This window comes from Notolepis coatsorum (genome assembly GCF_963971535.1).
Source record: "Notolepis coatsorum genome assembly, chromosome: 17".
Taxonomy (NCBI): Eukaryota; Metazoa; Chordata; class Actinopteri; order Aulopiformes; family Paralepididae; genus Notolepis; species Notolepis coatsorum.
This window is the reverse complement of record NC_140181.1, coordinates 92,896,713-92,924,623: the sequence shown is the minus strand read 5'-3', so window position 1 is coordinate 92,924,623 and position 27,911 is coordinate 92,896,713. Positions and strand designations below refer to the sequence as shown.

Here is a 27,911-nt window from a genome sequence, read left to right as displayed (position 1 = left end):
GGAGGAGACTGTCTATTAGGAGGTGGTGGGGGTTTTGGGCATTTACGGTGGCCAGTTTCGAATTGCAGCCTCCCGTAGGTGCTCTTTAAGAGCGGTTTTAAATGTGGGCAGGGATTCACATTCCTTTACAGCTTTGGGTTGGGCGTTCCACATTGTTGTGGCATAATTGCGAAACGTGTTTAGTCCCTTGTTTGAGCCGAATCTGGGTTTAACATGATTTGTTGAGCTTCCTCTGGTGTAGTGGTTGTGGTATTCACTGACCTTTGGGAAGTATTTTGACATGTACATGGGCACCCCGGTCGTATAGTGTATCTTGAAGACCAGGCCCATTGCAAGTTGCTGTACTCTGTCGTCTACTCTAAGCCATCCTAGGTTGTCAAAGTGGGCAGGGGTGAGGTGGGTTCTGGATAAGGATGGGGTAGACCTCGCATACAGTCACGTCATCCCCCAATAACCAATAACCAATAGCCAATAACAGCTTGTATATATAGTACCTGGCGCGAGCTGTTTATTGCAGCGCAACTTGAGCGACCGGAAATAAACAGCTCGCGCCAGGTATATATAATGCGCTTGTGCTGGTTAGACTATAGGCTATGTTACATAACGTTACGTATGTAGTACTTGCGGTGCGTGCATTAGTGCATGTTTTGGGGATTAATGAGAGGACAAAAACAATAATTATTAATAATAATAATTATTATTATTATTGTTTATTGAATTGTGGGACACTTATTGAAATGCGGGTCAATGTTCTTCTCTTGCGGCATGCGGGACAGAGGGCTGAAATGCGGGACTGTCCCGCACAAATCGGGATGTTTGGCCACCCTAATTCTACTGCAAGCACACATGCACACACACACACATTGATTTAGGTTATATATATGATATTTCAAAGTAGCACTGAACTGCACTGTACGGTACTGAACTGAACTAAACTAAACTAAACTAAATTGAACTGAACTGAACTGAACTGAACTGAACTGAACTAAACTAAACTATTTAGCCAACGCTTTTATCCAAAGCGAGTTACAAATTGTGTCCAACAAGTCAGCAGGAGGGGTACAACTCTGGTGTTATGTACTCTTATAGAGTCAGTGGTAAGTGGTATTGTTCGTCTAGCAGTGCTAGAGTGCATAGTAGTATAGGCATATTTAGCATAGTAAATAGTAGCATATTACATAATAGTAAAAGGCAGTACGAAGGTAAATGTTGTTTATATTGATTGAAAAAGTGTGTTTTTAGTCAAGGCAGAAAACAAAACAAAACAAAATTAAACTCTCTCGCCTGGTAAAGTATTTCTTCTGTACTGTGCTAAACTAAACTAAAGTAAAGTAAAACGGTTACTTCTCTGTTCCTAGCTGGCGGTGGTGGTGAAGTATTTATGCCAGTTTGGTTTCTTCCCCTGGACCACGTCTGCGTACCGCGGCATCAACGCTGACCGGCCCTTCGCCCTGCCCAACATCATCGGGGTAGAGAAGAAAGACGGCTATGTTCTCTTCGACCTCATCCAGCTGCTGGCTCTGTTCTTCCACAGGTCTATTCTCAAGGTACTCAGCTGTTCAAGTTTTGTTTTATTTGTCACATACAGATACAGCCCTGAAAAATCAAACCTCTACTGCTCCTCTACCACTACTCCATCACTCCACTCCAAACTGATTTTGTGACTCCTATTGTTCTGGACCGGGCCAGATTTCACACCTCCACTGCCTCCCACAGGCTGGGGAGATTTTCATCTTACATTTTTATTCGTCCAAAATGTCCCAGCCCCATCCGATTTCTTAGCTTTTTTCACTGTTTACTTATCATGCATTGCAACACTAATATATGGTCAGTACCCCAAGTCAGACTGCCCATATAAAAATTATCTTGGTGGTCTGAGGGCAGTAGCCCCCGACCCCCTCCCTGGGGAAGCACTTAAGTTAAGTACCTTTGTTCACGTTTAGACCCAGCCACCAGCCCCCGGAAATGTACATCTAAAGTGGTAGAAGAGTGGCAGAAGCGCAGCAGTAGGGTACTGAATCTGAAGTGCTTCATCTGTATAAGGTACATGTACATTACAGTGAAATGCTTGGTTCTGTATGATCCCCCTGCGATTGTGCTTCATACAGTAAAAAAGTTAAAAAGAATAAAGTCCAAACACTATACAAAATATACAATAGCCTATACAAAAGTACAACCTAAAGTACAAAATTAAGTACAAAATGCAAACATTTTAAAATGCTAAAATGAGGTATGGATGTAGTGCAAATATTTTTGTAATAAATAGATAAAACATGGTCTAGTGTTAAAAAGTATTTAAATCTTCTGTTTTATCTTCTATGTTGTTTATAAGGCCTGTGTAATTACATTTTTGTTTTCCTATTGTCAACATAATAGATGGAAAGGCCAAACCCTACAATATATTTCTTCTAGTCTTAGGGGCTGTCTACACAAGCGCTGGGTTTAATGTAACCGTGATTGTATGTGCGCAGTTGTACTCGTCCTCCTCTTTCATACCCTTTGGCGCTCTCCGACAGGAAGCCATACAGTAAGTTCCCACCGATTCTGATTATTTTATGATCACAGTTTTTTTTTTTTTTTTTTTAAATGTACATACATTCAGAAAAACATGAGATGCTTGTTTTTCCCGGCTCCTCAACCGTAGTAGATTTGTAGACAACAATATACAACAATCTATACAAACTATACAATACAAGGTAAAGACAGTGGATAAATGTAAAAAAGCAAAGAAATAGCAGCATTGTGTGTGTAATAAGTGTGCTTGTGTGGTGTGTAACTAAAATGTATACTAAAAGCATTAAATACAGCTTGCAAACACATATTTCCAGTTTTTAATATAATGTATTGTAGGAATGCGGTAATAATAGTGAAAACGGAGTCGTGTTCCGATGCAAAAATACTATTTTAATACGCACTCTACTGTCGCACAACAACACTGCCATTCATCTTTCATTCGTCTCACTTTAACTACGTCATCCCCCGCTAAGGATCACGGGAGATGTAGTAAACACCACCTAAGGCTAGGATGCCGTGAATTATGTCCCAGTAGCCACTACAGTATTATGTAAAATGTAAACGTAAAAAAGGTTGTCCTGCACCTTGTACATTACACTCAAGTCCAGGAAAAAGTACAACATCCACGTTGATCGCAATGATCAATTATGCTGAGAAAAGAACCAGTGACAGTGAAGCATGGATGTCTGTCTCTGCCTTCATTTCCTTCCAGAATGTGGCCATTTTGAATCTGACAGGATGCAGTCTGGGATATCCTACCGTGTGACCCAGTGTGTCTCGCTGTCACTGAAGCCACTCAGGAAACGATAGAAACAAGTAAAATCAAGTCAAGTAAACTTTATTTATAAAGCACGTTTGTAAGAATCGACGGCTGGGGCGAGTCTGATGGAAGAGGGAAGTCTAGGGGCTGTAACTGCGAAAGCACGGTCGCCTCCGAGTTTGAGTCTTGAATATGGGACGGCCAGGAGGCCCAGGTCAGAAGACCTGAGAGACCTGGAGGTGGTGTAAGGGCTTAAGAAATCTGTAATTTAGGAGGGTTCCAGTTAGTTCAGGGATTTGAAAGCAAATAGCAGGACCTTGAAATCAATTATATAACAAACTGGAAACCAGTGAAGAGCCTTTGTCCTGTCTTTTACTATCATGCACTTTGCCACAAAATAATCTTCCTACCTACTATGGTAATGTCTTTACTACTATGCAGACTGTAGCACCCATGTTTCAACACTGTTTAGTAAATGCAAAGCGCTTCACAATTCTGTTCCTCACATTCACCCATTCACACACCGACGGCGGAGGCTTGATTGATTGATTGAAAACTTTATTAACAGATTGCAGAATGGGTACAGTACAACTAAATACATACAATTGTTAAGGGGATGCAGACCAGAGAAATACTTTCATCTTGTTTACATCAGTGTCCCCCATTTTCAATTAATCATAACATATATGACATACACGACATATAGACAGTACTGCTACATCTATACATTTATGACATACCAGATTTGCAAATACAGTACTGTTTGTGATACAAAAAGAGTCTAGAAAAGAGAGTATGTACATTTGATGTAGAAACTGTACATTAGAGGAGGTTGGGTAGGTGGGGTGGGGGGGTTGGGTTTAGGAGGGGTGGGTGGGGGACACTGTACAACTGTACAAGCGAAACTGTACATTGGAATATTGACAAAACCATACTTGGTCATTTACTGTACATTGGAGGGGGTTGGGTTAGGACATTTACAGGGGCCAGTTTCGAATTGCAGTCTCCCGTAGGTGTTCTTTGAGAGTGGTTTTGAAAGTGGGTAGTGATTCACATTCCTTTACAGCTGTGGGTAGGGTGTTCCACATTGATGTGGCATAATTGCGAAACGTGTTTAGTCCCTTGTTTGAGCCGAATCTGGGTTTAACATGATTTGTGGAGCTCCCTCTGGGGTTGTGATCGTGGTATTCACTGACCTTTGGGAAGTATTTTGACATGTACATGGGTACCTTGGTCGTGTAGTGTATCTTGTAGACCAGGCCCATTGCAAGTTGCTGTACTCTGTCGTCTACTCTAAGCCATCCTAGGTTGTCAAAGTGGGCAGGGGTGAGGTGGGTTCTAGGAGTAATGTCAAGCAGTAGTCTGACCAGTTTGTTTTGAGATGTTTGTAATTTTGTTTTTAGCGCCTTTGAGGTGCTTTGGTACCATGAGGTGCAAGCATAGTCGTAGTACCCTTGAATGAGTGCTCCTGCCAGAGTCTTCAGGGTATTCTTGTTTACCAGAGAGGAGATCCGGTACAAGAAACGAGTTCGTTGGTTGACTTTTTTTATTACCTTGGATGCCATTTTGTCACAGGAAAGATTTGCCTCTAGGATGGAACCTAGGTAGGTAATTTCATCTTTCCTTGTGACAATATTGTCACCCACTGTAACTGAGAAGCCGTCGGTCTTGCTGAGTTTGTTATTTGATCCGAAGAGAATGGACTCTGTTTTACCCAGGTGTAATGATAGTTTGTTATCAGCGAGCCAGGTGCAGATTCTGCAGAGTTCTGAGCTGAGGGTTTTTTCAACCTGCAACTTGTTCTTGTCAGAGACCAGCAGGGCTGAGTCGTCTGCGAACAAGAACAAGTTGCAGTCACAAGCTGACGACATGTAATTTGCATAAATTAGGAACAGTAACGGTCCTAGTATGCTTCCTTGTGGAACACCACAGCTCACTGTGAGGGGGGGGGGGGGGGGTAGGGTACCGTTTACCTCCAAGGCAACCATGCAAGGTGCCAACCTGCACACCGGGATTAAATAGGGGTTAAGTGTCTTGCTCAAGGACACATCGACACACTGCCCGGGAGGACCGGAAATCGAACTGGAAACCTTCCGACTACCAGACGTTGACCGCTCTACCTCCTGAGCCACTGTCGCCCCTGTTTGCCGAACATGGTTACTCAGCTGAAACAGTTGTACCCTTCCTGCTGGCTTGTCGTACAGGACTTGTAAGTCGCTTTGGATAAAAGCGTTGGCTAAATGACTAAATGTAAATGCAAATGTGAAGAGAGGCCAAAACAGGGGAGATATGGTCCCTCTTTCTGGAACCAGTCAGAAGCATGGCCGTTGCATTTTGGACCAGCTACAGGCGGGACATGGATGACTGGCTGGTCCCAGTGTACAGGGTACGGTTGACTCTCATTAGGGGTGTGTGTTCTTCTTCGCAGTGCCACGGCCTGTGGGACAACAAGGAGGTGGAGATGCCCGACTTCTACAAGAAGATGAAGAAGAAGGCAGAGAAGAAGAAGAAGATGCAGGGAGCGGAGAAGCCAGGGGCGAAGGACGGGTCTCGGCGCCGGTTCTTCCTCCCCCTCCAGAACTCCACCACCTCCATGTTCTGCAGGAGAGGAGAGGAGACAGAGTCCGGTGGTGAATAATACTTGCACACGTTCACTTGAAATCGATACTAAAGCCTGAGCGCTTTCTGAATCTGAGTGATTCAGTTGCACTATTGCACGTTTAAAGGAACATGCCAACATTGTGGGAAATGTGCTTTATGTTTTATGTCCAGAGTCAGACGAGAAGATAGATACAGATTTCTTCTCTGTGCATTCAGTAGAAAGCTATCCGGTGACAAGCTAGGCTAGCTTAGCACAAATGATTGGAAGCAGATACAGACCAGCTAGCCTAGTTTTCTTGTCTCATCTATCTTCTTGTCTGACTCTGGAGAAGACAATAAGTGCATTTCCCATAATGTTGGCGTGTTCCTTTAAAAACAAGAGCTGTATTAAAGGGGACATATTATGTATCTTTTCAACAAGAAACTAGTCTAAATCGAATTTAGATCTAATAATTATTTATTTATTTATTAATAAATCTAATAATTCTGAACAGTTTGTTTAGGCTCGTTAATCTGACGACTTCAAACCCTGGCCGAACAACAAGGAACACATTCCCCCCAGTGCCTAAATGGTTGTTGCCAGTGATGGTTGTTCTATTGAGGTTATTGAAAGGTACAAATACCTTGGCATCTGGCTGGACAAGAATCTAGATTTTAAACATCATATTGATGCTTTAATCAAAAAACTTAAATTCACAGTTGTTTTTCTCTATAGGGTTAAATAATGCTTTTCCCCCGCCTCCCAGAAACAGGTGGTTATGGCCCTTTTTTTTGTCACAACTAGACTATGGCGACATAGTTTATAGATTTGCTTGTCCTACTGCCTTAGCCAAACTCGATCCGCTTTAAATACAAATGTTACTATTGTTTTATTGTGCTTGTATTTTTTTTAACTGAATTTGACTTTTAATTTAAAATGTCGGTTGTATGGTAGTCTACTGTATTGTGTATTATTGTGTCTTGTTATGTATGTTTTGTCATAATTTGTGCTCGCCTTCTTGGCCAGATCACCCTTGAAAGAGACCTCGGTCTCAATGGGTTTTTATTTTCTGGTTAAATAAAAGTTTGATGATGAAATAGATTAGATTAGATTAGATGTTATTATACAGAACAAGTACAGTACAACGAAAATAAGTTTGGCATCCAACCAGAGTGTAAATGTAGCAGTAAAGTGCGACAGCAATACACAATGTACAGGTGATTAAACTGGGTATAAAATATACAAATTAAGATTACAGAGTGTAGTGCTAATCAGATGTATGTACAGAGTTGTAGTATAATATGTACAGTGATACAGGTATAAAGACAGACATAATAGTATTAGTATAGTATTGCACATGCTATCATAAAGAGCTATGGGTTATATGCAGGTGTACAAGTAAATAACATTTCAGACAGCCAAATCCCTACAGAAGACTATGGCAAAACCCATTTTCTGTAATACTGTATATCCCCTTTAGGATTACACTTGCGAATCAAATAAGTTATTTATACATTCATATTGTGTTTATTTCTCTTTCTTTTCTTTTTTTCCCTGGAGAGGTGAAACCAAAGAAGCGTCACCCGAAGAAGCAGCGTCACCACAACAGAGTTCCTCTGACCAGGAAGCAGCGGATCCGGCAGCAGATCCGAGAGAGGATGCTGCAGGCCAAAGCTGCCATCATAGAAGTGTACGTTGTTTAAAGGGGAACTATTTGACCATTTCTTTTACTATTTGGGCACTTTTACACAATTCCTGTGAGTCTATGGAACACCTCTGTAATTCCCCCCTCCCCCAAAAAATTTATTGTTTTGTATTTCTAATCAAGTACTCAAAAACAGCATTTTTCTACCTCAAGATCTTAAGCCGTTTTGAGGCTGGGCTCCAACCACTGTGTGGCCTGGTGCCAACTGCCACACCAACTGCCACATTATTATGCAGCTGATAAATCTCTGCCATCACAGATATGCACATTTTCAGATGACTCAGTTCAGTGAGGGTGAATATTGTGAGAGGAGAATTGGAAGAATGCGCCAATATGAGAATTAGAGACATAGATCCTATTAATATAAGTCCACATAGCTAGGAAACAAAGCTAAACACTGAAAAAGGCCATTTATAAGATAGTTCCACTTTAAAGGAACCAACGTTATGGCGCTTACCGTCTTTTCCAGAAACAGAAAGAAATATTGATACCACTTTCCTCTGCATTCCAGCTGCGAGCTAGCCTAGCTTAGCACAAATTAATTGAAGTGGATACGGACCACTAGCCTAGCTTAAAACTCTGGGAGAGGAGTCTTTGGCCAACAGCTAGCCTTGCTTGTCCGTTCATTTGTGCTAAGCTAGGCTAGCTTGCAGCCGGATAGCTGTCTACTGAACTCACAGAGAGGAATTGATATCTATCGTCTTGTCTGACTCTGGAGAAGACGTGAGTAGCATTTCCCACAATGTTGCCGTGTTCCTTTAACTTCAGGGTTGTAACAGGGTTGTATGGACTGACTATGTCATTTGTATTTTATGGTTGGAGAATTGTGATATCTAACTTATGAATATTGAGTCAGCTTTTATTCACGGTTTTGTTCGTTGTGATGTTTTCTTGTGAGTGCTTCAATGTTTGTGGTTTTATATTTTTATTTTACTTTTTTTGTGTGTGTTTGTATTTTAATGTTTGGACCCCAGGAAGAGTAGTCTCACTTTGGTGTAGACTAATGGGGATCCACAATAAAACAATACAATAACACTAATACACACGTTTTCATATCCGATACAAACTTAAATTACAATTAGATTTTCCGATTATGTAGGCCTATGCGTTTATCTATTCGTTTATTTAAATTTATTAATATTACAGAGCTGTAATTATAGATTATATATACTTATTACATGGCGTTTTAACATTTGCCGAAATGCTTGATTGTGATTGGTCAATAGCCCCTGACAGCGGTGAATAATTTTTCGATAACTGACCGCTGCCATGGGCAATGCGCAATAATCACCGGTGATTATTGCTTTTCGCAGCTGGAGCAATCAAGCCCACTGACACACACTGCATCAGTGCAATCAGACACACCTGCCGGCGATAATAATAATCACTTTATTTGGGCTGACAGAGCCACAGAACAACTGCATCTGCATTTGATCTTGTCTTGTTGATGGTGTAAAATGAATTAGGTATATTGTTAGTAAGTTAGCCATGTAATATGTGGGATAATGTATAGCTATACTCGGTCATTGTCGCAAAATAATTGACCTTCACTGACGTTTAAAACACCTCGGCGAGGCGCCTCGGTGTTCTAAACTCCGTGTCGGTCAATTATTTTGCGACAATGACCTCGTAGCTATACATTATCCCTTACATATCGCACGGGTTGGTTGGTTAATCGCTGTAGCAGCCGTAACACCAGTTAAACGTTATGCTAATCGCTCTAGCAGCCGTGCCACCAGTTATATATCGTATTCGCTTTCGCGTCCCGCTCTGAGCCTTATGAGATACCCCTTATCTCCTATGATACCTATTGTATCTCCCAACGAAACAACTACATGCACCCCACCTTTATGGGGCCCCGCCCCCATGGTGGCACAGCCCACATAACCGTGACTCTGGTCACCAAAACACCCTTTCCTCTATTTTCGTCCCAGCGTACTGGCTGCGTGCACCATACGTTAACTAGTAGGATGAAAAGATTAAGGAAGATTCGTAATGTTGAGAGCTTACCGGAGGATTGTTTTTCCCTGGATTCTCCGGAGCTTGTTTCGGCGACACATGAGACCTGTGCTGGTGGTTCCTCGGCTGACGGCGACGGACCGAGGGGCAGCGTACAAGGTTTGACTAACGGGTCGGCTTGTACAAAGGTGAGGTCTGTGTCAGTAGGCATCAATGGCGGTGTTGGTCGTGCTGTGGAGTATGTTTCGGCACCAGGGCCGGGGCGGCTTGGCGATCGTTCCACTGTAGTGGGCGATGTCCTGGCGATCCTGGAACATGCTGTTAACGCTAATGCTACTACTGCTTTTTCTGCTAACGCTGATGTTGATGCTGGAATGTCTAATAATCCCCGCCGCAGGATTCCGCTTTTCCCTCCTCTTGCCAGCTTCATTGATGAAGGTCAGTCGGTGGTGGATGTGGGGGGGTTTGCTGAGCTCTATTTACCTTTTTTACGGGGGAAGGGGCTGACAACGGGGTGCAGGCCGGGGGTACCTTGGCTAAGCAGCCAGGTAGCTTCTTTTCTGTGCCCAGGCGGGGATGAACGACGTTCCGCCCGGCCGATGCTTGATAGCATATCGGCTCGGAGGGTGGCAGTATGGACGAATGAGTGGTATACTGCTGCAGGATGGCATTTAGCGGCGGCCAGTGTTATGGCTCAGCTGGCTACTTTCCTATCCAAGATGGCGTCGGGTTGTAGGTCTTTGGGTCCAGCCGACATTGTAAACGTGATTCATGTTTGTGGTGTTATAGAGATCTTGACTCAGTCGCAAGCTATAACTGCGGGGAGGATTCGGATGCTATCGACTTTGGTTGTTAGGCATGTTTGGTTGGAGCAGTCTCCTCTTGGGGAAGAGGATAGGTTTTCTCTCCTCACGACTCCTTTTTCCACAGATAGTCTTTTTGGGCGTTCTGTGGAGGCGCAGGCGGTTATTGATCTGGGTCCTACACCGCCTCACGCTGTGCAGCCAGAGGTGGGAGCACGGTCTCGTCAACGACTGTGGCGAGATCCTCGACAGGCGGCCATGTTTCCCCCGCCAGTGGTGCCCTGGTTGGAGAGTCAACAGGGTATCGCGAGGCCGACAGCCTTGGCGGCCGAGGGATCGGCCATTTTGGGTGATTTCGGGTTTGGTAAACCAACCCGTCATCATTTTGCCGCAAGCAGCCCGCTCCCCGTTCAATCCTCTCTCTGTTACCCCCAGAAGCGGGGCTCTGAGCATTCTCCTTTGGCTGCGGGCCGCGAACCTTCATTGAAGCGTATGCGGCCCCATTCTTCGCTTCTCATGGGGGCAGGGGCTGACACCCAGTTGATGGCTGAGCCTGGGTCTGTCCGTGAGAATGTTCCGTCGTCGCGTGGTTCCTACACCGCAGGTCGTGGGTGGGTGGAACCTGGTGTTACAGCTGCCACTAGCTCCAGTGGTCAGCAGGGGGACTCGGTGCCTCTTCTGTTGAATGCTCAGCAGGGGTTACCCCGGCTTCGCCCTCGCCAGGCGGGGTATCGCGCTGTTGCCTCCCACTCCCGTCAAACCGGCAGTGGTCTGCAAAGGAGAGGCGAGCGTGATTTGAGTGGTAGCAATATCACTGCAGGGCTTCGGCGTGTAGGAGCCCATGGGGTCCTCATGCCTTGCGTGTCTAGCTGCGGAACAACTCCTCAGCATGCGCTGGAGGGGTGTTCAGGGGGCGAGTGTGTGTCCACAAGTTTTATGACAGCTCCTCCCGTATCAAACCGGCCCTTTCTGTCGGGGTCCTCCCTTGGGTGATTTGCACGACGGGGGGGACCGGGCCAACTATCTACTGTTCCTTGCGGCCCAGCGTCAGTTGACGGCGGGGGCGCTGTGGGATTATATTCACATATGGCGACGGGAATGCCCTTTGAATCGGTGGATGCGGAGAACGTTAGAGGCGGGGCTGGTTTTGCAGTTCGCACAGCCCCATCCTCCGTTCTCAGGTTTGGTGCCGACCCTATTATTAGGGTCAGACGCAGTGACAGCCCTGGCCAACGAGATCCAATCTCTGTTGGCGAAGCAGGCCGTCGTTGTGGTCCCGAGCGAGGACGCAATGTCAGGCGTCTACTCCCGTTATTTTCTGGTGCCCAAGAAAACAGGGGGGGTCAGACCTATACTGGATCTGTCCGCATTCAATCGGTTGATTGTAGCGAGACCATTCAGGATGTTGACCGTCCGACTCCTTCTGCTTGCTGTCAGGAGGGGGGACTGGTTCACCTCCATAGACCTGAAGGATGCGTATTTTCACGTTCCTATTTTCCCTCCTCACAGGAAGTTCCTACGGTTCCTGTTTCAGGGCGTAGCGTACGAGTACCACAGAATGCCGTTCGGTTATTCTCTGGCTCCCCGCACATTCACCAAGTGCGTGGCGGCTGCTCTGGGGCCTTTACGTCGTCGGGGGATACGAGTCCTATTCTATCTCGACGACATTCTACTCCTCAGCCGTTCAGAGGAGGTTGCCAGGTCTCATACTCGGCTAGTGGTGGAATTCCTCACCAGCCTGGGTTTTGCTGTGAATTGGAAGAAGAGTACCCCTCTTCCCAGTCAACAGGTGGAGTACTTGGGCTTGACATTGAGGTCGAAGCCCATGCTTGCGACCCTCTCGGAGCAGCGTCGGGGGGTTCTCCGTCGCGCGCTCTGGGGTTTCCGTCTGGGAGGGACGGTTACGGCGCTGCAGGTGATGCGTCTGCTGGGCCTTATGTCGGCTGCTCACACGGTGGTTCCTCTTGGCCTCCTCTTCATGAGGAGGATACAGAGGTGGTTTCTCTCTTTGAGAATAGATCCGGTGTGGGGCAAAGGGAGACGGTTGACGGTTCCTTTGTCGATATGGGGGGATCTCGCCCACTGGGGGAGGCTGGGTATCCTCTCCGCTGGGGTCCCCATGGGCGGCCGTGGCTCACACGTCACGGTTTTCACCGACGCCTCTCTCACGGGTTGGGGGGGGACGTCTCAGACCCATGCAGTGGGGGGCAGCTGGACAGGTCATGCCGACCCGGCTATCCTGCATATCAATGTGTTGGAGTTGAAGGCGGTCCTCCTGGTCCTCAAACGGCTCGACCACCTGGTGGTAGGCAGGCACGTTTTGGTCAGGACGGACAATGTGACGGCGGCGGCGTATATCAACAGGCAGGGTGGGACTCGTTCCGCCCGCCTGCTCCGGGTGGCGCGCAAACTGTTGCTATGGGCATCCCGCAGGCTGCGCAGTCTGAGGGCGCTCCACCTTCCTGGTACGGAGAATGTGGGGGCGGATATAATGTCTCGGGGCGGTCTTCGTCGCGACGAGTGGGAACTCCGCCCCGACATAGTCAGACAGATCTGGGATCGGTTCGGGGAGGCCTCGGTAGATCTGTTTGCGTGAGGACGTTCTCACAAGTGCCCCTTGTGGTTCTCGCTCAGTCGAGCAGATCATCCCCCCTTGGGGGTGGATGCCTTCTCGACCTTTCCGTGGCCGCCCGGTCTTCTGTACGCCTTCCCTCCTGTACAGCTGTTGAGTCAGCTGTTGGAGCGGATACGGAGGGAGCGCAGGACGGTGATCCTGGTCGCGCCGGACCGGGGCACGTCAGTGTGGTTCCCGGTCTTAATCCAGCTTCTGGTTGCTCCTCCTTGGGTCATTCCGTGGTCAGCGACGGCCCTCTCACAGCACAACAGATTGTTTTTCCAGCCTCCGGTGTTGGGTCAACGCCTGGTGGTGTGGCTGGTGGGAGGGTGAGTCTGGAGAGGATGGATCCTTCGGTGGTTGATACCATCCGGTGTGCGCATGCTCCCTCCACTGTCGCGGTTTACGCGGGCAGGTGGCGTGCGTTCCAAGAGTGGTGTAAGGGGGGAGGCTGGGACCCAGTCTCCTGCCCCCTGGATGCTGTTCTGAGTTATCTCCAGTCTCTTCTTGGTAGGCTGTCGGCTTCGACGGTGAGGGTATATGCGGCAGCTATATCCTCCTATCATGAGGGTTTTGAGGGAACTGTTTTGTTCAGCCACCCTCTTGTGAAGCGTTTCCTGCTTGGCGCTCGACGCGTTAAGCCGGTGCAACGCTCCTTGGCTCCGACTTGGGATCTTCAGTTGGTCCTCGTCGGTTGTCCTTGGCCCCGTTTGAGCCGCTCGAGCAGGCGCCTTTGGGACAGCTGTCCTTCAAGACCGCGTTCCTACTGGCTGTCACTTCCGCTAAACGCGTAGGTGAGCTCTGTGCTCTCTCGGTACATCCAGAGTGCCTGTCTTTTCGGACCGATTGCGGTGCCACTCTGCGACCTAATCCTGCTTTCGTGCCTAAGAATATCCGGAGTTCCTTCCGCTCCCGGGATATTGTGGTTCAGGCTTTTCGTCGTCCTCCTCACGCTAGTGAGTTAGATGCGGGCCTTCACCTGTCATGTCCAGTCCGTGCTTTGGGGATTTACCTCAGCCGTACTCAGGACTTCAGGGTTACCGACCAGCTTTTTGTCTGTTACGGTGGGGCTCGTGCTGGTAAGGCACTGTCGAAGCAGCGCCTGTCCCATTGGTTGTGCGAGGGTATTACCCTCTGCTACACGTTGGCTGGGCAGGATCCCCCTGGGGGCATCAGGGCGCACTCCACTCGTGGGGTGGCTGCCTCTGCCGCTCTCCTGGGTGGGGCCTCGGTGGAGGACATCTGTGCTGCGGCTTCATGGTCCTCCCCGGGCCCCTTTGTAAGGTTTTACCTCATGGACATGACCGGGGGTTCTGTCTCCCAGGCGGTTCTGGGGTCTGTGGCCTTTCCTGCTTCCCGTCCTTTGGTCGGGTAGCAGGAGTGTATGGGTATGGGCCACAGTGTGTTGAGTCACACGTGGTTCCGCCTGTACGGTGTGTTCAAGGGGTTCTAGTTCCCTCTTGTTCGCATTCAGGTGGAGTTGACTGCGCCCCCCCTTCATTAGGAAGGATGGGGTGACAGGGCTCCCTGCACCCCTTGATGTGGGCTTACGGGTCCTCAGGGGGTACATTTGTCGGGTCTCGCGTCCGCTCTTCCCCATATCTCATAAGGCTCAGAGCGGGACGCGAAAGCGAATACGATATATAACGATGTTATATGATGTTATATGTTATATATTAATTTTTTAATTATTTTTTAAACAAACATATAAACAAACATGACAACACACAATAAGATATACAAGCATTAATTGTCAGGGCACATCCAATGAGATCACATTTTAGTTAGTTGTCTTATATAAGATATACCCCTAATACCTGTTATCTAAAAAAACCTACACACATATGCTCAGCTCGAACCCCCCCCTCCCGGACCCCACCTTGAGAAGTACCTCCACTATCCCTCGCACCTAACCAGACACTACCATTATAAGCTAGCTTTTATTCTCTCCACCACTTCTAACCACATTGACATTTTGGATTCATTGAGACCCAGAATTCTTGCTGTAGATATTTCATGGTAAATTACATCGAGATATGTAAGAAACCAAACTTTACGGCACATTTTTTCCGGTTGAAACCAGCGTGATGCGATCAGCTTTTTGGCTACTGTGATACCCGATAAAACCAATCTCTTTAGCTGTGGATTCACTGCAAACTCAAAAACATCATTCAATAGTAATACCGAGGGGTGTACAGGTATATTCCAAGATACAAGTTTTGATATTTGTTGGGTCACATCTTTCCAGAATGCCTTAACTGGTGAGCAGTCCCAATACATGTGCATAAATGTCCCTTCGTCCCCATTTGTACATTGGGTGCATTTGGAATCTTGTTTGAGCCCCATTCGGCACAGTCTTATAGGAGTCAAGTATGTCCTGTGAATATAGTTAAGATTGATTTGTTGATGATCCGGGTTCCTTGATGTAAGTCGGACATTTGCCCAGGCTCCTTGCCAATCAAAGTCATTTTCCAGGTCTGGTATATCCCTCCTCCAGACAGAGTCAAGTTGGAGGGTTTCATACGAGGACGTTAGTAATTGATGATAAAATTCTGAAACAAAACCTCTCGATGTCTCTCTTGCGTAGAAGAATTTGTGGTATCTGTGGTGTTCAATTGGTCTGTCTAATGGAACACCGTGAGACTTCAAACATAGCTCTAACTGTTTGTGAAAAAGCCATGTGGACTTGGTGAGATTACATTTTTTGCGTATTTCTTTATCACTACAAAAACCCTGTTTGTTAAAAACATCCCCTAATGAGTGTATGCCTTGCTCTTCCCATATAGGGAATCTTATAGGTCGTTTTCCAATTAAGAGTGCATTGTTATTGAATAAGGGAGTATGATTGTGCCATTTTTGTGGGTTAGGATATTTTTTTTGTGATTCACGCCATATCCGGATCGCATTATATGATGTTATGTAGATAACCTAGTTATATTAGTATTGGCTGAGCGTCCCGCTCTGCGCGGCCCTGAGTTCCCTCTTGAGGGATCTTTTCCTGGGACGGGATTTGGCGAGGAAGGGTGTTTTGGTGACCAGAGTCACGGTTATGTGGGCTGTGCCACCATGGGGGCGGGGACCCATACAGGTGGGGTGCATTTAGTTGTTTCGTTGGGAGATACAATAGGTATCATAGGAGATAAGGGGTATCTCATAAGGCTCAGAGCGGGACGCTCAGCCAATACTAATATAACTAGGTTATCTACATAACCTATCGTTAAACGTTATGATAATCGCTGTAGCAGCCATACCACCAGTTAAATGTTATGCTAATCGCTGTAGCAGCCGTTCCATGCCACCAGTTAAACGTTATGCTAATTGCTTTAGCAGCCGTGCCACCAGTTAAACGTTATGCTAATTTCTGTAGCAGCCGTTCCACCAGTAAAACGTTATGCTAATCTCTGTAGCAGCCGTAACACCAGTTAAACGTTATGCTAATCGATGTAACAGCCGTGCCACCAGTTAAACGTTATGCTAATCGATGTAACAGCCGTGCCACCAGTTAAGCGTTATGCTCAGGGGCGGAGCTTCCTACAGGCGACATAGGCGTTTGCCTCTGGGTGGCGCCAAAAACTGTGCATTTTTTTTTAAATTAAAACAAAACTTCTTTTGCGCCCCCCCCCCCCCCCCCCCCCCCTCTATATCTGCAACCAATATTTTGACATATAAGAAAAATAGTTGTGCGGGGGTGCAGTGGTGAAGCTTGCCTAGGGCGCCAAATGTGCTAGGTCCGGCCCTGGTTATGCTAATCGCTGTAGCAGCCGTATCATACCACCAGTTAAACGTTATGCTAATCACTATAGCAGCCATTGCACCAGTTAAACGTTATGCTAATCGCTGTAGCAGCCATACCACCAGTTAAACATTATGCTAATCGCTGTAGCAGCCATTGCACCAGTTAAACATTATGCTAATCGCTGTAGCAGCCATTGCACCAGTTAAACGTTATGCTAATCGCTGTAGCAGCCATTGCACCAGTTAAACATTATGCTAATCGCTGTAGCAGCCATTGCACCAGTTAAACGTTATGCTAATCGCTGTAGCAGCCATTGCACCAGTTAAACATTATGCTAATCGCTGTAGCAGCCGTGCCACTGGGAGAATAGTGAGAGACCTAATAGAACAAGAGGAGAATCGTCAATACAGTATTGATATTTATATATTCTGTATAGAGATTGTTACACACCCCTATGTCATTTTATTGATTGATTGATCAACTTTATTAATTCCTCAAGAGGGATTAATAAACATGACCATAAAAGCCTTGCATTGTGTTCATGTATCATGGTGTGATGTCTTATTTCTCCCTCCACAGTGCCCTGCACATTTACCTTCCCATCAGGCAGTTCTTCTATGACATCATTCACCCAGACTTCAGTCCCGTGTGTGACGTCTACGCCATCATGTTTCTCATTGAAGTCGTCAACTTCATCGTCACCATATATGGATACTCTGCATTTGGGGTGAGAACCTGCATTGGAAAGTGTCACGTTTATCTGACAATCAATAATGAAAGGTAGAATTCATCTTTCAGAGGTTTATTCAAAAGTGAATCAAGGAATAGTACAAACAGGAAAATTATACGTTGCAAGGAAAAAGTACATTGCAATGGGAAGAATATAGTGACGTGGAGAACGCCAAGATATTATACATTCTGCCAAGAAAGAAAGAAGCTTCCTATATATCATCACTAAGCCAATGAAAATGCTTGTTCAGAAAATAGCAGCAGAAAACAAGACTGACACAAGTCTAAACATGGTTATAGATTTAGAATAGCAGACTTAAAGGAACACGCCAACATTTTGGGATATTAGCGTACCGTCTTCTCCAGAGAGAGACAAGAAGATATATACCAGTTTCCTGCATGTTAGCCTAGCTTAGCACAATGAATGGAGGCGGACATGACCAGTTAGCCTAGGCATTGTCCAACTAACACCTCCCGAAGGCTAACCGGTCATGTCCGCTTCCATTCATTGTGCTAAGCTAGGCTAACATGCAGTCTCTCTCTGGAGAAGACAAAAAGCTAATTTCCCAAAATGTTGGCATGTTCTTTTGGGATCATCCCTATTGTAAGATCCTGATCAAACTGGCCAGTATCACGTCTTCATCTGTTTTGGCTCTCCATCCAATTCCTCTGCGTTGTGTCATTTTAATGGTCCTGACGTCTCCGATACTGGCAGATAAGATCCTTATCTCCCCCGTTAGTGCAATCCATAAACCATACTAATCCTCCACCTCCGTAAGAATTCGACACTTCGACACTGTGAAATACCTTATGAGGAAAAGCGTTGTTTTATTGCTATAAACAGAACCTCATAATCAGATGTTATCAGATGTTATCAAATTGTATCGTCCTTGAAGAGTCTATTCTAATGATCTTTCGGTGTGTTCGTCTATCGTCCTTTTGTTATTCAGTCCAATAGCGGTCAGGCCTGTTCGTTAGCCGAGACCATCCTCGTGGTAGCCGAAGCTAATGCTGATGTGGCATTCTTCCTCCCCCCCCCCCCCCCCCTCTCAATGAGAGGAGAGAGTGTCTTCTAGTGATCTCAGTCCTACTCGCTCTTGGTCAGATTCTAGTCTGCCTTACACCCGGAAACACCGTTCGACTTATAGATCCTCGCCGTAGCAACGATAGCCCACCCCTTTTCTGGTTGTCATGTGCCGCGTTGTCATGACAACTGCTAACCTTTCACACATTAAACTTTCATTAAGATGAACCTCTCTCCCTCCTGCTCTGGGCCTACAGTACACTCTAATCTCAGATGTTCTTACAAGGAATGTCAACAAACACCCTCGCTGGCAGTGTATTCAATCCACTGGTCACCGTTCTATCACCGTCTTCCATGCACATTTCTCACCGTTTTAGCTGTGGTCTAGTCTCCCCCCAATCTATACATCACATACATTGAAAAAGCACCCCAAATCCTTCACTATGTTCCCCGGGTCCTATGTTCCCCCGGGTCCTATGTTCCCCGGTTGATTGATTAATTGATTGAACATTTTATAAATTTTTATTATTTTATTAATTATTAATGTCCGCCTTGTTTCGAAGCTTAGGCCCTCTTTCGAAGTTGGTTAAGGTTAGAGTTTGGAATCAGGGCTGGTGGTCTAAAACTTTCAAGCAATCAATCAATCAATCAATCGGGGAACATAGGACCCGGGGAACATAGGACCCGGGGAACATAGACATGCTCCCGTTCTTTTACAGTAAGACAGGGTCTAGGATTACAGCTGAGTTCAACAGTTTTAGAACACAGACTCTGGCTGTTGTGAGGAATTTGATGACATTCCCTGTATGAGGACAAATAGATTGCCAGCTTTAACACAGTAAAAAACAGTACATTGTTTGTAGACACTGTTTAAGTAATTTTACAATAGATACAATTATAGATAGATAGATAGATAGATAGATAGATAGATAGATAGATAGATAGATAGATAGATAGATAGATAGATAGATAGATAGATAGATAGATAGATAGATATGGTAGATTTATAGATTTATAGATTTATAGATATTTTTACATTAGCAAAAAACAGCCAAAGTCTGACAAAAGGAACCCGCATTGACATGTGTACATGTGCACTCACAGACACACACACCTACATCTACCTAGCTACACACACACACCTACATCTACCTAGCTACACACACACACCTACATCTACCTAGCTACACACACCTACATCTACCTAGCTACACACACACACCTACATCTACCTAGCTACACACACACACCTACATCTACCTAGCTACACACACACACACACACACACCTACATCTACCTAGCTACACGCACACACCTACATCTACCTAGCTACACACACACACCTACATCTACCTAGCTACACACACACACCTACATCTACCTAGCTACACACACACACCTACATCTACCTAGCTACACACACACACCTACATCTACCTAGCTACACACACACACCTACACACTAGACTTGTATCAAGTATGTGTGTGTAATGAGTAGGTGTATGTAACAAGTGTATATTGTGTCACTGTCCTCTTCCTCTCTCTCGCTCCTCCCTCTTTCTCCCTCTGTCTCTCTCTCTTCCCCTCTCTCGTTCTCCCTCTTGTCTCTTTCTCGCTCCCTCTTTCTCTCCCTCTCTCCCTCTTTCTCTCCCCCTCTCTCCCCCTGTTTCTCTCTCCCACCTCTCTTTCTCCCCCCCTCTCGCTCTCTCTCTCACTCCCCCTGTTCTCTCTGTCCCCTTCTCTTTCTCCCTCTCTCACGTTCCCTCTCTCGTTCCCTCTCCCCCTCTCTCCTCCTCTTCCCCCCCTTTCTCTCCCTCTCTGTGAGGTTTTGCCCGCTGCTCACTACCTTTTCTCTGTCTTCTTTAAGCCTACTGTTAGGAATTCCCTATTCTCTGTCTTCTTTAAGCCTACTGTTAGGAATTCCCTACTCACTCTCTCTAGCCCCCACCCTCTCGTTCTTTACCCTTAGTGGCCACACCTGTTTGATATTCTATTATCTCTCGCACCTGTGGTGGCAGGCTAATTAGTCCCCCTGTGGGCTTTAAATACCAGGGCGCTTCCCCTCGTTTTGGCGTGGGGTCGTGTTGTATACTTGCCGAGTCATATTCTCTAAACATCTAGACTCTTTCGGGAGATCCTCTGTCTGCCTATGCTGTTCCATTCTCCGGCGTCGAGATGTTTGCTCCAGCCTTCGCCAGCTGTCGCCGTTGCCTGTGGGGGAGACTGGTCTGCGCTCCCTGTACTTCCACGGGAGGCACCCCAGCGTTCCACTGCAGACCCCCGCGCAGCTGTTCGTCCTGACGCACATCCAGACCAGCGCAGACGCTCTCCAGTCCTCAGCGCGCAACGCGCATCTTCCAAGGACGCTCGAGCTTGGCACGCTCTCCAGACCAGCGCGCAACGCGCATCTTCCAAGGACGCTCGAGCTTGGCACGCTCTCCAGACCAGCGCGCAACGCGCATCTTCCAAGAACCCTCGAGCTTGGCACGCTCTCCAGACCAGCGCGCAACGCGCATCTTCCAAGGACGCTCGAGCTTGGCACGCTCTCCAGACCAGCGCGCAACGCGCATCTTCCAAGAACCCTCGAGCTTGGCACGCTCTCCAGACCAGCGCGCAACGCGCATCTTCTAGACCTTCGTGCTTGGCACACTCCTCCTCGCAGACGCACCCCGACGCGTCCCTCGGTTCCGGTGCGCACTCAAGCAGTGGCGCACCACTCTGTTCCTCGGCTCCGACAGTCGGCTACCCGGTGACGACACCTTCGCCACCGCCGCCTGTTCCAGCACCACTCTGTTCCTCGGCTCCCACAGTCGGCTACCCGGTGACGACACCTTCGCCACCGCCGCCTGTTCCAGCACCACTCTGTCCTCGGCTCCGACAGTCGGCTACCCGGTGACGACACCTTCGCCACCGCCGCCTGTTCCAGCACCACTCTGTCCTCGGCTCGGACTGCCGGCTCCCCGGTGGCGATACCCTCGCCACCGCCGCCTGTTCCATCACCACTCTGTCCTCGGCTCGGACAGCCGGCACCCCGCCGCTGCTGTTCCTGTACCATTACGCATACGCTGGGTGAGTTTTGATTGTGATGTCACTCTCCCAGCGTATTGCCTCTGTTAGTTAGTTTGGACATTTCATCTCCCAGCGTTTTGCCTCTGTTAGTTAGTTTGGACATTTCATCTCCCAGCGTATTGCCTCTGTTTTTGGTTCTCACTTAGAATAGTATTTTGGACTTTACATCTCCCCCTGTGTGTTTGTCACACGAAGATATTATTACTTTGTTCACTTTGTTATTTGGACTGTTCTGCACCTGCTCTGTTTTTTCCCTTTGTGCATTAACTATCTCCTCTGTCCTGCAGAGCGGCCCAGATGATTTCCACCAGTCCTCCCAGTTCCTCCCTGTTCCCCAGCCCGCCTCCGCGGGCCTCAGTCCCCTAGTCCCTAGTCCTCTATCCCTAGCTCTCCTAGTCCCTAGTCCTCTTTCCCTAGTTCTCCTAGTCCCTAGTCCTCTATCCCTAGCTCTCCTAGTCCCTAGTCCTCTCTCCCTAGTTCTCCTAGTCCCTAGTCCTCTATCCCTAGCTCTCCTAGTCCCTAGTCCTCTCTCCCTAGTTCTCCTAGTCCCTAGTCCTCTATCCCTAGCTCTCCTAGTCCCTAGTCCTCTCTCCCTAGTTCTCCTTGTCCCTTGTTTACCTAGTCTCTAGTTCCTCTGTCCCTAGGCGTTCCCTTAACCTTCCCTTAGGCGTTCCCTTACCTTCCCATAGTGTTCCCTTTTTCCTGCCCGCCTCTTAAAGGCACCCTTCCTTCCCCTCATATTATATTCCTGTATTTGTGATTCTCCCTTAAAGGGACAGTGCCCTTTTCCCTGTTTTTCCCTGTGTTTCAATAAATATCTGTTTCTTGGCAAACCATCATACCTGTCTTGTGTTGTGCGATTGGGGTCGGTTACAAACCATAACAGTACGACCCCACCAAGTCTACGACCCCAGCCAGCACAGACTGTGTATGTTGAGTTTGCCTTTTTTTTTCTTGTTCCCTCTAGCTCCCCTGTTAGCCCTGTTAGCTCCCCTGTTAGCTTGTTAGTCTCCCCTCTAGCTTCCCTGTTAGCCCAGTTTAGCTTCCTTGTTAGTCCTGTTTAGCTCCCTTGTTAGCCTGTTACTCCCCTGTTTAGCTTGTTAGTCTCCCCGGTTAGCTCCCCTGTTTGCTTCCCGTTTTGCCCTGTTTGACCCCCCTGTAGCTAGCCATGCCCTGGCAGCTAACCCAGTCCCTCAGCAGAGCCCCTGTCTGCTAGCTTAGCCCCGGCTGCTAGCACAGCCTCTATGTTTATGCAGCCCTTGCTGCTGGCATAGGCCCTGTAGCTAGCCTTGCCCTGGCGGCTAACCCAGTTTCCCTCTGCATGGCCCCGGCCTGCTAGCTTGGCCCCGGCTGTTAGCACAGCCTCTATGTTAATGCAGCCTTGCAGCTGGCATAGGCCCTGTAGCTAGCCAGGCCCAAGCAGCTAACCTGGTCCCTCTGCATGGCCTCCACTTTTTTGTGTAGTTTATCTCACACGGCTAGGACTGTCCTTCCAGCTAGCTTGTTCTCTCATGCTGGTCCAGCCCTGTCTGCCAGCCTAGCTCCGGCAGCTGGCGCAGCCTCTATGTTGATGTAGCAGTACAGCTAGCATAGGCCCTGTAGCTATCAGTGCCCTGGCAGCTACCCTTTCCCTCTGCTAGCCTAGCTCCGGCAGCTTGCGCAGCCTCTATGTTGATGTAGCAGTACAGCTAGCATAGGCCCTGTAGCTGTCAGTGCCCTGGCAGCTAACCTTCCCTCTGCTAGCCCTTTTCCCGGTGCTACCATGGTTACCCCTTTTGCTACCCTGCTTGCCCCTCAGTTCTCTAGACCCAGTTCCTCTAGACCAGTTCTCTAGACCAGTTCTCTAAACCAGTTCTCTAGACCAGTTCTCTAGCCCGGTTCTCTAGCCCAGTCTCTAGACCAGTTCTCTAGACCCAGTTCCTCTAGGCCAGTTCCCCCAGTTGCCCCTCTGCTACCCTAGTTACCCCTCGGCGACCCTGTTTCTTTTGCTAGCCCCACTCTTGTGGTGGCTTCCCCTGCTGGCTTGGCCAGTACCGTCTTGTTTTGCCCCTGCCACTCTGTCTGTATTTGTTTTGGGTCGCCGGGTGGCTCCCGTTGGAGGGGGGGATACTGTGAGGTTTTGCCCGCTGCTCACTACCTTTTCTCTGTCTTCTTTAAGCCTACTGTTAGGAATTCCCTATTCTCTGTCTTCTTTAAGCCTACTGTTAGGAATTCCCTACTCACTCTCTCTAGCCCCCACCCTCTCGTTCTTTACCCTTAGTGGCCACACCTGTTTGATATTCTATTATCTCTCGCACCTGTGGTGGCAGGCTAATTAGTCCCCCTGTGGGCTTTAAATACCAGGGCGCTTCCCCTCGTTTTGGCGTGGGGTCGTGTTGTATACTTGCCGAGTCATATTCTCTAAACATCTAGACTCTTTCGGGAGATCCTCTGTCTGCCTATGCTGTTCCATTCTCCGGCGTCGAGATGTTTGCTCCAGCCTTCGCCAGCTGTCGCCGTTGCCTGTGGGGGAGACTGGTCTGCGCTCCCTGTACTTCCACGGGAGGCACCCCAGCGTTCCACTGCAGACCCCCGCGCAGCTGTTCGTCCTGACGCACATCCAGACCAGCGCAGACGCTCTCCAGTCCTCAGCGCGCAACGCGCATCTTCCAAGGACGCTCGAGCTTGGCACGCTCTCCAGACCAGCGCGCAACGCGCATCTTCCAAGGACGCTCGAGCTTGGCACGCTCTCCAGACCAGCGCGCAACGCGCATCTTCCAAGAACCCTCGAGCTTGGCACGCTCTCCAGACCAGCGCGCAACGCGCATCTTCCAAGGACGCTCGAGCTTGGCACGCTCTCCAGACCAGCGCGCAACGCGCATCTTCCAAGAACCCTCGAGCTTGGCACGCTCTCCAGACCAGCGCGCAACGCGCATCTTCTAGACCTTCGTGCTTGGCACACTCCTCCTCGCAGACGCACCCCGACGCGTCCCTCGGTTCCGGTGCGCACTCAAGCAGTGGCGCACCACTCTGTTCCTCGGCTCCGACAGTCGGCTACCCGGTGACGACACCTTCGCCACCGCCGCCTGTTCCAGCACCACTCTGTTCCTCGGCTCCGACAGTCGGCTACCCGGTGACGACACCTTCGCCACCGCCGCCTGTTCCAGCACCACTCTGTCCTCGGCTCCGACAGTCGGCTACCCGGTGACGACACCTTCGCCACCGCCGCCTGTTCCAGCACCACTCTGTCCTCGGCTCGGACTGCCGGCTCCCCGGTGGCGATACCCTCGCCACCGCCGCCTGTTCCATCACCACTCTGTCCTCGGCTCGGACAGCCGGCACCCCGCCGCTGCTGTTCCTGTACCATTACGCATACGCTGGGTGAGTTTTGATTGTGATGTCACTCTCCCAGCGTATTGCCTCTGTTAGTTAGTTTGGACATTTCATCTCCCAGCGTTTTGCCTCTGTTAGTTAGTTTGGACATTTCATCTCCCAGCGTATTGCCTCTGTTTTTGGTTCTCACTTAGAATAGTATTTTGGACTTTACATCTCCCCCTGTGTGTTTGTCACACGAAGATATTATTACTTTGTTCACTTTGTTATTTGGACTGTTCTGCACCTGCTCTGTTTTTTCCCTTTGTGCATTAACTATCTCCTCTGTCCTGCAGAGCGGCCCAGATGATTTCCACCAGTCCTCCCAGTTCCTCCCTGTTCCCCAGCCCGCCTCCGCGGGCCTCAGTCCCCTAGTCCCTAGTCCTCTATCCCTAGCTCTCCTAGTCCCTAGTCCTCTTTCCCTAGTTCTCCTAGTCCCTAGTCCTCTATCCCTAGCTCTCCTAGTCCCTAGTCCTCTCTCCCTAGTTCTCCTAGTCCCTAGTCCTCTATCCCTAGCTCTCCTAGTCCCTAGTCCTCTCTCCCTAGTTCTCCTAGTCCCTAGTCCTCTATCCCTAGCTCTCCTAGTCCCTAGTCCTCTCTCCCTAGTTCTCCTTGTCCCTTGTTTACCTAGTCTCTAGTTCCTCTGTCCCTAGGCGTTCCCTTAACCTTCCCTTAGGCGTTCCCTTACCTTCCCATAGTGTTCCCTTTTTCCTGCCCGCCTCTTAAAGGCACCCTTCCTTCCCCTCATATTATATTCCTGTATTTGTGATTCTCCCTTAAAGGGACAGTGCCCTTTTCCCTGTTTTTCCCTGTGTTTCAATAAATATCTGTTTCTTGGCAAACCATCATACCTGTCTTGTGTTGTGCGATTGGGGTCGGTTACAAACCATAACACTCTCTCCCTAACTCTCTCTCTCCTTCTCCCTCTCTCTCACTCAAATGTTTACCCTTGTTCTCTCTCTCCCTCTCTCCCCCTCTCCCCCTCTCTCCCTTTCTCTCCCCTCTCTCCCCCCCCCCTTTCTCTCCCTCTCTCTCACTCTCATTTTTACCCTTGTTCTCTCTCTCTCTCTCTCTCTCTCTCTCTCTCTCTCTCTCTCTCTCTCTCTCTCTCTCTCTCTCTCTCTCTCTCTCTCTCTCTCTTGTATAAAATAGCAATGTACAGAAAGACCCAGTGCCTCATCCGTAGCTAACAGTGTATTGCACTACCACAGGACCTAGCATGTCCTCCATGCTCTGTAAATAACTTATGTACAAATACCGATATGCCCTACTATGTTACTGTTTATTGCACAATGATGTTTTATTGGATTCTATTATATGTTGTTACTACTGTATTGCACATCGTTGCGGGCAAGACCACCCGCATTTCATTGTATACTTGTATGCCGTGACAAATAAAACTCTTGACTTGACTCTCTCTCTCTCTCTCTCTCTCTCTCTCTCTCTCTCTCTCTCTCTCTCTCTCTCTCCTCTCTCTCTCTCTCTCTCTCTCTCTCTCTCTCTCTCTCTCTCTCTCTCTCTCTCTCTTGTTCTCTCTCTCCCTCTCACTCGCTTGTTCTCTATCTCTCTCAGAAATACAGTTCAGTAGCAGACATCTCAGAAGCTCTGTCTGAAGACCAGGTTCCGGAGGCCTTCCTGGTCATGTTGTTGATCCAGTTCGGCACCATGATCGTGGACCGGGCCATATACCTGAAGAAGACCCTGCTGGGGAAGTGTGTGTTCCAGGTGGTCTTGGTGTTTGGCATCCACTTCTGGATGTTCTTCATCCTCCCCGGGCTCTCAGAGAGGTCAGGAAACATCCGCTGGTTGCTTCTTTAAAATACCTTCTTTTGATGTTTGTGTAAAGCGCATTTCATTGTGCTTTATGAAAAAAGCTTGACTAATTCATTGATTGACTTCGGATTGAACCCTTTTCAGGTGTGCAAGCTCACATTGAGGGTTTTGAGAACTAACTGAATGTTCTAACTCTAACGTTCAATAACTGATCATTCCAGTGAAACCGTCTTATTGGTTTCAGTTGCCACATTCTGGCTAGTGAGGATGAATGTGCAGTAGTCCAGAACAAAACATAGTAGCTAAAAATAAAATAAAAAATCTAACCCTAACTAACCTTACTGTCATGCACTTGTCCTAATAAACTACCCTACACTGTAGCACGCAACACTTTGATGAATATTGTTACTCAGCTGATAGAGTTGTACCCTTCCTGATGACTTGTAAGTCGCTTTGGATAAAAGCGTCAGCTAAATGACTAAATGAAATGTAAATGTAATGTAGCTATGAACAATAGCCTCGTTAAAATTCCACCGCTGGTTCCAATTCAGAAATACTGATTCAAATAAAATGTTCACTGTCGGTCTTCTTTGTTCTTCAGGAGGTTCAACGAGAACTCGATTGCCCAGCTCTGGTACTTTGTCAAATGCATCTACTTCGGCCTGTCTGCCTACCAGATCAAGTGTGGCTACCCCCAACCAAGTGCTGGGCAACTTCCTCACCAAGCAGTTCAACTACCTGAACCTATTCCTCTTCCAAGGGTAGGTGACCCTGGGACCATGGGACCCACAGGGGACAGGCTCAGACCCATCAGCAGTGCTGGTCGACTGCCACCGACTCGTTAGTAGTTCACATCATTGTTAGTGTTTGTTTAAACTACTTGATGTACCAGATGGGTGGAGGTTTACCCTATTGGACAATACAATGAGTTATAATGGTTAGCCCAATGACTCAATTTGCTCTACTTTCCCGTGATTGACAACTTAGCTGACACTATCCAAATAGTCCTGATCTGGTCAATCTCACCCGGCACACTACAGGCAGATTAATAATAATAATAATTGCTTAATTTTATATAGCGCCTTTCAAAATACCCAAGGTCGCTTTACATAGGGGGGGGGGGGATAACAAAAGTAACAAACATAGTGGACAGACACAACATACAAGTGAGAAATTAGGGGTTAAAGGCCAAGTTGAACAAACGTTAAAACAAACGTTAGGAATGATTTGTAAATGCTATTTTACCCAGGTCTGATAATAGGCACCATAGAATGCTTTGGTTACTTACTGTA

At 47.8% G+C, this 27,911-nt stretch overlaps 1 protein-coding gene across 1 annotated transcript in view; it reads left to right on the top strand.

Moving 5' to 3' along the window:
• The window catches only part of LOC311244147 (piezo-type mechanosensitive ion channel component 2), a 148,247-nt gene that overhangs the window by 91,420 nt on the left and 28,916 nt on the right, over positions 1–27,911 (top strand). The window contains 7 exon segments of the mRNA XM_084333555.1: positions 1,359–1,547; positions 5,703–5,904; positions 7,416–7,545; positions 17,252–17,399; positions 26,419–26,633; positions 27,221–27,311; positions 27,313–27,380. Coding sequence (XP_084189681.1) covers positions 1,359–1,547; positions 5,703–5,904; positions 7,416–7,545; positions 17,252–17,399; positions 26,419–26,633; positions 27,221–27,311; positions 27,313–27,380 — 1,043 coding nt within the window.